The following is a 12,789-nucleotide window of genomic DNA, read 5'->3' as shown; positions in this document are numbered from 1 at the left end:
TAAAGTCTGCATGGTTTATAGTGTTGTTATGATACTAAAATTTCAAACTTGATTTGGATACTAAGGCATAGACTTTTTTTTATAGACAATACAATGTTATTTTCAACATGAAATAATAGCACTCCTTTTATAGTATCATGTGGTGGTATAACTACATAATCCCTCAGTTGTCCAGGTAGGTTCCACAGTGGTCCATGGGTGTATACTAATCTATGTGTTCTGATACAGCTCAAGATCATTCTAAAGCTTCAGAAAAGGTTCATTTCTGTCCTGTGAATGTGACTTTTTAGCACTGATACCTGCTCAAATGAGTATCTAGTTTCAATACTATTTTTCATATTGATTAGTATCTGATTAGTGACACTTTTGACAACCCTACTTGTTTATATTCAAGAAATTAACGTTTAGAGCCATTTTATTTGTTTTTATTAAAACAGAAGGAAAAAAAATGAATCCAAAATCCTATTGTTCAGTATGAGGAGAGAAAAAAAACATGATTAATTTGTTGTCATATTGCCCAGGCCTTATTCCCTTTTATTAAGAGAGATTGTTTATGAGTCATTCTAATCAATGACTTATAAACTTATAAGTCTGACTTGTCCATAGTGTTTCTCCAAAGATATTCCTCTTGAATTTCACATACTGGGCAAGTCTCATTAGATCTTCATTATAACTCCATTTTGCATTGTAAATGGACCAAAACCTCAGAGCGCGCCCATGATGAGATCATCTCCATCCCTCGCCACGGACGTCATTGATGCTGTTGACCCAGAAAATGTCCCTGGAATAATCAAATATAGATTAAATACATCTGCCTGCAAAGAAGAATCTCTGGATAAAGCTCAAAAGGCATGCTAATATCTGTAATCTGACAGTGAGCTATTATACTTGTTCAGTGATTTCACATCTGTTGTACAAAAATACTATGGGATTTCCCAAGATCCAGAGCTATTTTAGGACATTTTGATTCACAGGGAGTTAACAGTAGGCAGAAGACAGTTTGGAAATATATTCTTATGTAATTATTATGTTATAGGAATAAAGCTTTGCTGGTTATTTGTGTAAACGAGGAAGTACAATCACAACTGATCCTGGGCTGGCAGTGCATATAGAGGACACATACAAGTTTTTCTCATTCTCAGTATATGGACAGGCCATGGCTCATGTGAGAACTCAGAACCTCCACAATTCACTCACTGAGCTACAGAGGCAGCTCTAGCACTGATTAATGATGGACTGCAGGTACTGGGGATTCAGAGTGTCCTTTTAGGTTTAAATCAACTGGATTTAGACTTTGGAACTGACAACTCCAATAAGAAACTTGTGAGGCTCATTTTGGTCTGTGACTGGATAATGATTGAGAACTTAAGCACCAAATTATAAAGACAACCTGACCATCATGTACAAAATCTTTGTCATTAAGAATAAATGTTTTCAGTAAAAGTTATATTTGATTTAAACATATTAAGATAGGTCATATTTGTTTAATTTGAAATAAAAGCAATACAAATCCTACTTTTAAGTTGACAGTTTTATGAAATCCACTATATGGAGTCACACACTGTTTTAACACTTTGGACTAGTCCTAAGTGTTCACACAAAAGAAAAAGACCATCAGTGATGAATTGAAACCAAACTACAATTAAAATTATCACCCAAACACGAACAACAAACAACCTAAGTTGAACTTTAAAACTTGCTGATTCTGTACACAGCTCTTCTCATATTGCTTTCCATGAGCAGGGGGCACTGACAGGTATTCCATCACAGAAATGATAGAAATCTGAGTCGCTCTCAGTCGCCTCAACAGTCAAGTGCATCATGTCTCTTATTAATGTTGCACTGGCATCGTATGTCCTCTGCTCCTTTCACTTCTTCCACTTTGTTATCCATTAGCTTTGAGGTCATTCATCATCATGTCTCCCCTCAGATCTCATTTCTGTTTTTTTCTTTTTGGTTTATAGTTGTAGTCTGTCTGTTCAATTCTGCAGGTTTCATCTCCTGCTTGAGATAAATATATTTAAAATACTGTGCCATACTGTGGTACATGTTCAAGACAATCAGGTGATGGACCCTCCAACAGACACATTAAGCAGACTATATCCATACGTTTTTAAATATGGACTGCAGTCTATTCTAATCTTAGAATTTGCCACTTGGAAACTTTTGGATGGTGAGGGGGAGGTTTGCTAATAAATCCAGTTTGCATTTGTCTGTATCTTGGTGATATGTGCGAGTGTGGGTGATGTAGGCAAAGAAAATACAGGATGCACTCCACTCACTTGGGGCCACTTCAGCTTTGTAGAGATCCTGAGAGCAGCACTTTTTGCCTTGAAAAACAGAGTGGGACTAGCTAGTGTGCATAGTCATTTTGTGAGTAACACCAGCAATTTAAACAAGATACTTGAATACTGCTGCAAAGAAAAACAAAAACAAATTGAATCCAGTTTCACTATAGACTGATGAAGATGTTATTGTCTGAAATGTTTCACAGTGTGTCATACAATGTATATATCACCGTGGAGACAAGCAAATGATGCCACCAGATTGTTACAGGTCAGCTCTGTGGAGAGGGGAACCCGCTCACAGTTAGAATGCATGTTTTTCAAGGGATTTTAGGCACATGTGATGCAACCTCAGAAAAGTTACATAGTGCACCTTTAAGTAGAAATATGGAGTCTGTTTGTGTCGCCTGTAAAAGACAGTGAAACAGCAGCAGAAAACTACATTTGTGAATACTGATACTAACCTATTTTTAGAACACCTATGTATCACGGTAAGCTCCCACACTGACACTGTTTGCAGAGTTTCACCTGGAGGCAGCCGAGTGGATTAGGACGCTCTGATGTGAACCTCGGGAGGCATATGCGCTGAAAGGATGGCTAGTGGGGCAGAAGAATTGGGCGCTCACAATAGACTTCACTTTCCACGTCCTGCGGGTGGATACTAAAGTACTGCTGTCACTTACTCCTGACATCCTGGCACTCATTGTTCCTGGAGCTCACGCCCTGTGGCAGATAAAGTCACCTTGAGGTAGGCCAGTGACGAACGCCAAAAGAGGACAGGCCAGGGCATAGAAACAGAGAAAGCATTAAGTTTGATCATAACGCCTAACAATACACTCCGAGGTCCTCCTAGGAGAAGTGAAGGAGGTGGAATAGAAAGCTTTATCATGCCAGATGAGTTTATTGACTTTATTTACAGTACACAATAAACACCTTCTGAACCACAGCTCACTGGTTTCTGTGCACTGACAACTGCCTTTGTTGAATTGTCCATTAAATACCACTGAATAGATTCAAAATTCACTGGTTGCATGTATTCCAAATGATTTAGTTACAAAGTGCACAATACACAATCTGTAGTATTTACTGATAATAAGATTACTGTTTAGCTGATATTTGGGTACAAGGTAGGTAGTAGATCCATTTGAATTCAGTGCGAGGAGCTCAGTTTCTTTGTAACTGAAGTACATAAAAGTCGTTTGAGCTCCTCTTCTTTTTGTGGAATACTTCAGTGGGAGTGCTGTGCCACATCAATGATGATTCAGATCAGATAAATATATAATTTAAGTTCCATCCAACGCAGCCAGTCACCAGTTCACATGTTATGAGAAGAACTTAGTGACACCTGTCCCATGGTCTCCCTTATGTCTGTCACATTGTATCCCATGGTGTCAGTGCTATACATGCCCAGATTTGGACAGGTAGGCGATGAGTGCCACTACCACGCCCACATACATCCCTGTTCCCACGGTGATGGAGAGGGCGGCCAGGAATAGTGCCCTTCGAGAGCTCATTCCTGCTCTGGAGAAGTCTCCCTTTGAAATGGCCTTGCCGGTCTGACAAAACAAAGCACACAGAAAGAGAGAGAGTAAAATAAGCCAGTGTTACTCATCACTGCTGAGTGTATGAGTAGGTGTAAAGCTGTGGTTTAAAGAGCAAAAACAAGAAATGCTCTTGGGGAGCCATTAGTTACCATAGCAATTAGGTTATTATGCGGCCGACATTGACAAATGTGTTGTTTTGGTGTTATGGTTTCCCATCAAAAAATGAGCTCTTTCATTTATTCGCCCCTCGGACCTATTATTATTTGGCAGTATCATTTCCTGACATAATTACGACCCAAGGTTTAGCTCTATTTACATATGAAGCGCACAGCAACACATTACTGTCAAAATTCACAGAGGCAGACAATATCTGCTATAAATTCAAACCTCCATAATAACATTGTCATGAACAGAATACAAAGCACATGTGTAAAGTATGAACTATGTCATTTTACAGGCCCAGTCGTGTGTGAGATTTCGCTTGTAGAATATAGGTTGTGGTTGCACTTGTCTGCGCTCCTGTACAGACTGACCTTAAACAGAATGTGGAATAATCAGAACTAATGGCAGGCCCTTACCTTGTGAGAGTAGTAAAAGGCAACAATGCCCAAGGGCCAGAAGCAGCAGAGCATGGAGAAGATGGCGAGACCCAGGTAGTCCCGCGGGGGCAGTACAATGAAGTTATCCTCACTCTCGCTATCGCTGGAGCTGTCACTCTGAAAGACAGCAGCAGATATGTAAAAAAAACACGTCACACAGTCTATACACTGTGTAAATCAGACAAATGTGAAGCGCCTGAGTATGACACAATAACAGATAGTAAACGGGCTATGGTGCAAGTTGGACATCTTCGCAAAGGTGACATCTTGTCCATGGGAAGCTGTGTGCCCTTGTCCGTCTAGTAGCCAGGAAAACATGTGCCTAGTGGACCGCGGCATTTGGTGCACTGTCAACAGGCATGAGCGGTCTGACAGATAACCCCAGATTAACGGATTGGTCCATCATTGCAGGCTGACAGGGGAAACAGCCAGAAGACGCTGTCATTTATGTGCTAAATTGCCTCTAGTGCAATGAGAGACCTCCACTGTCTCTCCTGTCTCTCTGTGATCCAGCACAGACAGCGGGCGCTCAACAGGCACCGATATAGTGTCAACACAGAGCAAGCAGGGCCACAGGGGCAAAGCAGGCTAATGAATGATAGATGTAAATGCCACTCAAAGGCTGCACTGGCCCAATGTGCCCGTACGCAGGTGACCTTTAAAACATGTGTGGACGTCTCCCAGACATATTGGGTGTTTGTCCAAATAAATAGTCAACAAAACAGCCTGGTCTCATTTGTTAGACTTGTAGCCTGCAGGGATCAATCAATGCATGGGACACAAAACAATACAAAACAGAAATCAATAGAGAAGGATGCAAAGGAACCACACTTTAAAAAGGTAATTAAAATACAGCTTGGGTGCAGAAAAACAGGACGGACCTGTGCCTTTAATTTGACCCCAAAAAAAATCTCTCATTAACTACTTTATGGCTGATGAGGTGTAGTTAATATTGTTTTAGTTAACCATAATATAAATTAACTGTATTAAACCATGCATTAGGATAATTTGAAGTAATAAACACTATATATTCCACATTTATCAATAATTTAGTTTGAATATTTTTACAAACCCACAAAAAAGATTGTTGGTTGATTCCAAACAAAAAATGTATTAAATGAATTTTATTTATTTATTTGTTTAGATCTCCAGAAAGTCCTTCAAAAATGTGATCACTTCTACACGGTAATATTGGCCCTAACCCTCCAGCTGAAAATGTGCTAATCAATTTCTATAACGTAAGCACAACCTTTTAACTAGAGATCAACTGATATGTGTTTTTTTGTGGCTGATGCCAATTAGTGTTGAATCCAGAAAAAACGATGGCCAATGAGCTTTGCCAATACTTTTGACCCAATATATAAAGCAAATTTTGATCATTTTCCCCTCAAATATATGCATTTAATTCATTACAAACTCATTCACAAACTTGTTTTACTACGAACTGGATCAGAGAGCAGTGCAGTCACATTTTGTGTAGTAACCTCTTTGCTCTTAAGTTCTGAAATTAATCTTCATACATATTTTTAGACAGCTGGTCAGCCTAAACTAAATATCGACCTATCGAAGATGTAAGGCTCATAGCCAATATTCCAAAAAATGCAAATATTGGCTCGATATAGCCAACTACTACATCTCTACTTTTGACATGAACTCTATTGTACTTTTAAAAATAGCTGGTTGGGAAAATAATATATGAATTTGCCAATTCATTGCTACTCCACCAGTTTAAAGCAAACAGTCGTCCAAGATGAGACCAGTGATCACAAACAGCAATCAAACCAATCAGACAAAGCCAGACCTGACTACAACATTGCAGTGAAGGACTCTAACACACAAACCCAGTGAGCCAAACACAGAGAGCTTATGACTGGAGACCTTCTCCTGCTCCTGTCCCATTCAGATGTTGTGTAACTGATGGAGCTCCAACTTTTCCACAATGTCCTTAACAACACCTCTCCCAGGTCTTGTTATGGTTGTCAGGAGGGGACAAACCAGGACACACACACCTCTGTACCCTGTTAGCAGGGCAGTCACAGTATCCATCCACCCACCTCTGGTTTCTGCATTCTCTGCAATTTATTTCCCCCTGTCACACTGATGTTAAACAATTCTGAGCACAACATGTTCACTACTACTTTCACTTTTCTAAGAGTCAGGACAAAGAAGAAAATAAGGTAAGAAAAAAGTTTTTTGTTTTTTTTTTACATTGTTAACTGAGGAAATGTCCAGCTATTCCAAAAATGTTATTTCTCCAACTGCTGCACAGAATTTGCTGCAGTGAACTATTGTCTGGAGCATAGAGGGATTATACAAAAGACTGATGCAGGTGCTGAGTTGATAACCTCGCTTCAACTTTAACTTTTGATGTTTAATAAATGGTCATATTGCGTAAAATTATGTATATTATCCATAAATACAGAATGAGGACATTAAGAAAACATCAGAAGGGGCTGTATTTACTTAAGCATGTAAGCTAGATTTGCACAGATGGATCATATCTTTCTGTTATAACTTTGAGTTAAGATAAACAGGATAAATATAGAAAAATTCTGAGCAGCTAAGAGATATAGGAATACATTAAAAATCCCTATCTCATCTCTTGAACTCTTCATACTGTTATCTCAAGTGCCCGTAATTACAACTGCACACACACATTCATGCCTAGGATATGTGTGTGCAGGAATAAAGCTGATGAATATATAATAGAGTTCAGGTAACAGATTTTATTGTATATTAAGATTTGAAAACCCTCTCATTTAGACTTGCCTATTAAAAGTTAGAGGTGCATATTGCAGTTTTCTAACTTTGTAAAGTTGTTACATTGAGCACTTTTTGCAGAGTTTGAATCACCAGAGCCCTTCTCTGCCCTGAGACACTCAGGTGGGAGAAGTCTGGAAGCGCAGGTGCTGAGACATGTCTAATATCCCTGTGAGAAAGGCCTCTCTGACTCTCATCTGAACACTCTTCATCAGATTCATTTGCTCTGTTCAACTGACATGGAATAACTTTGGCTGCAGGCTCACCTGCACAGCCACACTCTCATGGGCCCAATCTCCCTTAATATGCTTGAGGCGTGGCATTACTTGTGGCATTAATGACGATTGCTGCCACGTTTCCATCTATCTGGCAGGCCTAGGAGTGACAAGCGGCAGCGTGATCATCATCCCAGAGAGCCTGCCATACTTCTTCCTCTGCCAGCTCAGAGCTCGGGGTATTTCACAAGCATCCCTGGGTGAAATGAGATTTTCACCACTTCTGAAGAGCCTTTGCTCTTTTGCTGTCTCACTTCTCCTCAGAGGATGTTGTTATGGATTTAAAAGAACTGCCTAGTGAGATAAAATCAGATGTGTCATTTTCTTTGAATGCAATTATGGTGAAAAGCGTACAATTACCCTGCACTCGATTTGAAAGATACTGGTAAATTGACCGTTTGTGGAGTGTAGAAAATGTGTGATGCACAGTGGCAGTCTATTAGACAAGCAAATGGAATAATACGCATTTGTGCCACAGCATTTGCTTTAGACTAGATGCCCCTGACACTTTCCTTTAATAGTGTTGAACAGAAAGAGCAGAGAATGTCTTATTATTAATGCTCTGAAGAATGCACAAAATTAATATTTACTAAAAAAATTTATTTAGACCACTTAGAATACAACACAATATCTTTAAGTGTGTGCTCGTCTCTGTGATTTGGTGAGATGAACAATCCAGCTTAACTCCTATTTTAATTTTTCATCAATAAGTCATAGAGTAGTATGTACATTTTAAAGATGCAATATGTAACTTTTGTTTTAGGGGTCCATAACCTGCTTATATGTTATTGCTTTGTCTGGAATGTTCCACAGTGGCATTTAATTTATCTAGCTTGCATTTATTGGTGTACAGGGACTGAACCGTCCTTTGACTGGGTGGTGTCACTTACTTGAGAACATTTCAGGCAAAGCAATAACATCTTTAAGGAGACAATCAGGCAGTGTTGAAGAGAAAAGTTACATAGTGCACCTTTAAATGTGTTGCATATAATATATATATATATATATATATATATATATATATATATATATATATATATATATATATATATATATATATATATATATATATATATATATATATATATATATATATATATATATATATAATAGTACAATCATATTAAATGACCCATATTATCTGAATTCACCAATGCAATTTAAAATCATCTTAAACTTGCTCTCACCTCATACTCTGGAACATGCTCCTCTTCCACATCATAGGACACTGTGTGGATCTTCACATCCTTCTCCCCTTGTGTGTTGTCCAGGATGATCTCAGTGGTGACCGTATCTGTGTCCTTACTCTCAGTAAACGTGGTCTCGAAGCTCTCGCTCTTGGAATCTTTGCTATGTAGACTGACGTCGTCCTTGTACAGAATGAAGCCTGGTTTGTAGAAGGCCTCAACAGCGACGTGAAGAGAGGTAGCGTCTAGGTACTGCTGCGTCTTGTGTTTGCCGCTGCTTCCGGTGTAGTAGTATCCGATGAGGCTGTCCTGATAGGGTGGGCCAGTATAGTCACACTGATAGCCCTGGTAGTCATTTTGCACCACTTGACGACTGGTTTTGTCCAGTAGTGGATTCTGCAGTTCACTTAAGCTCTCCATCACCAAAGATTAAATTTTGCTATAGGAGAATGCTGGTATCCGAGGATGATTCAGTATTTTGGCAGCTGGAAAGATTGTATAATATATTTAAAATTCAACAGAGAACACACAGTAATATAATTCAAACAGTCTTCGCTCTAGATCGATTTAGCCTGACCAAATCATAACCAATTACTGTAATGAGGTTCTTTATGGTGGCTTTTATCTCTCCAGAAGTACACAAAGAACTACTGCTGCCCGTAAACAGACAAATGTGAGAAGTAGCTATGTGTACCAATACTGGCATGTTAACATGAGTTGATCGCCTTTAAAGCTATTATGGTAGAATCAATAGGTCCTCTCTGTGTTACTCTGTCTTCTTAGGATTCACTGGTTCCCTCCCTCTGTCAAAAGACATCCAAGTAGAGGTGCATTGGTAAATATAAATGCCCCCAATGGATTATGTGAAAGTGAATTGGTTTCAGTCAGGGTATGTCTCAGTGGAATAGCCCTGCAATTAATTGGTTACAGAGCAGAATGTACCTCACTTTAGGCCTCCATAGTTGCACAAATAGGCTTGTGTTACATCGAGCATCTAGTTTGAACAGTGTAACGTATAGAGTGGTTGCTACTAGGGCTGCAAAGCTGAACATAAGTCACACTTTGAATGGTCACAATTAGCAAATCACAAAGACAGCAATTTTTAAGGTTACTAAGCTACTGTCAAATCTCTTCTGTTTCTTCTGTTTGTGTCTTGCCTTAGTACAGATATGTTGTATGAGCAGCTCTTGAGGTGTTTGCGTCACCTGCATCTAATTATAAATCTGATTGTCTGATAATTAGGAAGTCCACTTTAGCATGTTAGTTGATAGTTGATAAGTATAACTCTGATCTGGTCTCTGAATGTTGTGAAAAGCACTTATAAACTCATCACAGTGAATAATTAGGAGACTCAAACAATGCATAAGATACGTAAGGAATAACTTTGGACTGTTCTGAAGTTCTGTTTTTCATGTTTTAAGAACAGCACCTTACATTCTCTAAGACGTGTTTTAAATGTCCACTGTGAACTGAACCTTTCTATTAGCATAATAATATACAAACCTAATTGCAATCACAGTTTTTGTTAGAAACATCACAATTAGCTATTTCCCAGCACCAAATTGCCCTAGTGTACAGACATGCCTAATGCCCTCTTGTCATTGCTGAGGGCTGGCCTGGAGTTACCACGGTCAGGTAAGGTCAGAAGGCCCTTGTGACCAATTTAAACATCCTTGCCATTTCAACAGTTAAGGGCCAGACATAAAACTGTATTGTCTGTAAGTTCTTATGCAATGGAGTGGACTTGTGGACGGTACACAATAGAACAATAGGAGCAACAATGGACTTTCTGCCAGCAGCAATTTGCAACTTAGAAGAGGAATTAAGACCAGATCAATTTCAGTTGCATCTCAACATGAGTAATTGTTGCACCCTGGTCACCTCTATGAGAACAACATGGCCCCTGTGTCCGAGACTTGAATTAAATGTGCGGGGAATTAATCTTCCTCAGAAAATCAGCATTCCTCTCACAAGCTCTCACCACACTGACTGAACCATAAAACCGCCATCTGCCGTATAAACATAACTGTTGCCTCCATATCCAATCGGCTCAGTTTTCTATAAGAAGTCTGGTGTCAGGGTTGTACTACCAAACTGGTCATGACGGGTGCTGTTGCGTTTAACATAGGGTGCTGCCTCGGTAGATACTTGTCTGTGGACTGCCCCTGACCACTCTTCGTGTTTGTAGCCAACAGACAATGGAGCGGTCGTAGAGCTGAGTGGTGAGCTGATGGAAGAAAATGTGTTCGTGTTTTGAAATGTCTCACAGAGAAGAAGACTGGGTTGTAAAATAGGCAATACTTTTAAGCCCACATCATAAATTGGATCTTAAAACGGACAAGCAGCATATAATTCAATACAAGGTTTTACTATGTATATTCTTTGGCTGAAGTCATTTCATGCTTTTGCCAAAACAAAGCCAAATCAATTGTCTTTGCAATTATTCTAAAACCAATTATTTAGTTTTTGCTTTTTTTTTTATTTAGTAGGCTACATCATTTGCCAACTATAGGATATACTCCACCACATGGCAAAATAAGAAACACATTAATTTTGCATAGGCACATCATTTATTTAGTTTATGTATACATTTATTCGCCCTTGCATATGTAATGATGATACTATACCCCTCAAACGATGCATCCCGTACAGATGACCTTTGAACTCTGACACATGAATACATTGGGTTATTCTTATCCACCGTGCAGAGGGGGAAACAGCACGGGCCAGTGGCAGACAGAGAGCCTATAGTGGCTACTCCTGTTCTATCGTGTTTTCTGCAGACTCCAGCCTCACGTGCTTCTGGGTCTGAGCCTCCACTCTCTCCAGATAACAGAGAATTCCATTACACACTACATTAGACAACAAAAAGCACTGGCCAGATCCACAAATTATTCATCTGACACGAGATTGGACTTCTTGGAAATGAATTATAGGGAGATGCATTCCTTACTATTACCCAAGATCAAGACCCTGGTTTAATATTTATGACATTTTCTGCATGAAAGCTATTTTAAGATTGCAATTTCTCTTGTTTACTGCTAGGAAAACCTCTGCTTTCAAATAAAAATGCAAATAAAGTCGTTAAGTTTTACCGGTGCAGTGGTGTGTGCCATATAATCTTCAATAAAAGCCAGTAAAATTTTAAAAAGTTGAGTGTTACCTGTGTTAGAAAACCCCTTCCTTTTATTCATCGTTCCTCGACGCAAATAACTCGACGCACAGAGACATCTTCCTCCACCATCACCAGGATATGACCATTGTTTTACGACGTCCGTTACGCAGTTGTTCCGTGTTTTCCGAAGACAACGGACTTCGCTCCTCCGGCTGCCATGGCACCACCGCTGCTGCTTTGACACTGACGGGACTTTTCGCACTGATCCCAGGCGCCAAACAACTCCAGTGGCTGGTTCCTCTGCGCGCCCTGATTGGCTGCGGTCCGGAGGTGCGCGCTCGCCTCCACTCTATTTGTGAACACAAGATAGACACATCAGGACTTTGCGATTTTCTTTAAATTATGGTGTATATCACGGCGCTATCTGTCTTACTAGACTTCTGCGTCTTTATACAATGCCTCTTGAGTGGTGAAGTGATTTATTTTTATCCAAACTGCGCTTCCCACTGGAAATAACATTGTAGACGTATCACAAGCTGTTTCGCTGTTGTATCCCGTGAACGCCCACTGAGCTACAGGCACAACACTAAACAGAGACGATGATGCATTGGTATCTAGTATTTATCAGCAGCATAAACACTGGGATTACCCTTGTTCTTTCAAAACATGTCATTTTACCTTAATCCACAATAACAAGCTCAACATGAACTCTGCGTGTTTATAATTAGTTTCTAAATATAGCCCTGGAGTAAGCCACTGTTAAATTCATTGCACATTTATATTTGATTAATATTTTAAAACAAATCCCATGCATTTATCATGAGACTGCCAATTTGGTTTTGCCTTTAACCTCCCCTCTGCTAAGCTGCTTATGATTCCCTGCCACAGTTTATTACTGCAAACACCGTTTACATAATAATAATGTGGATGTGTCTTCCACCAAAGCATGATGAGGATAATCGAAAAGTGAAGTTTTTCAAAACAAAGTATTTGACTTTGTAATTAAAATAACATACACTGGATT

The 12,789-nt window shown here is 39.4% G+C and overlaps 1 protein-coding gene across 1 annotated transcript; it reads right to left on the bottom strand.

Annotated features, from left to right (window-relative positions):
- Window positions 1-3,166: 3,166 nt before the first annotated feature.
- LOC117391092 (synapse differentiation-inducing gene protein 1-like) lies at window positions 3,167-12,095 on the bottom strand. The gene is made up of 4 exons (XM_033988908.2): window positions 11,814-12,095; window positions 8,651-9,135; window positions 4,408-4,545; window positions 3,167-3,841 (listed from the first exon to the last, which is right to left on the bottom strand). Exons 2-4 carry the CDS (start codon window positions 9,068-9,070, stop codon window positions 3,683-3,685), a joined length of 717 nt encoding a protein of 238 aa, XP_033844799.1. The 5' UTR covers window positions 9,071-9,135; window positions 11,814-12,095; the 3' UTR covers window positions 3,167-3,682.
- Between the last annotated feature and the right edge of the window lie 694 nt (window positions 12,096-12,789).

The sequence above is a fragment of the Periophthalmus magnuspinnatus genome, chromosome 22 (assembly GCF_009829125.3).
Source record: "Periophthalmus magnuspinnatus isolate fPerMag1 chromosome 22, fPerMag1.2.pri, whole genome shotgun sequence".
In the NCBI taxonomy this organism is placed as follows: domain Eukaryota; kingdom Metazoa; phylum Chordata; class Actinopteri; order Gobiiformes; family Gobiidae; genus Periophthalmus; species Periophthalmus magnuspinnatus.
The sequence above is the reverse complement of the archived record's forward strand: the minus strand, read 5'-3'. Positions and strand labels throughout refer to the sequence as shown.

Excerpts from the sequence above, each read along its gene's own strand:
- LOC117391092 (XM_033988908.2), bottom strand. The coding sequence starts at position 9,070 with ATGGAGAGCTTAAGTGAACTGCAGAATCCACTACTGGACAAAACCAGT. Across the intron at positions 4,546-8,650 it reads AGCATGTTCCAGAGTATGAG|AGTGACAGCTCCAGCGATAG; the intron begins GTGAGAGCAAGT and ends GCTGTCTTTCAG. Across the intron at positions 3,842-4,407 it reads CCTTTTACTACTCTCACAAG|ACCGGCAAGGCCATTTCAAA; the intron begins GTAAGGGCCTGC and ends TTGTTTTGTCAG.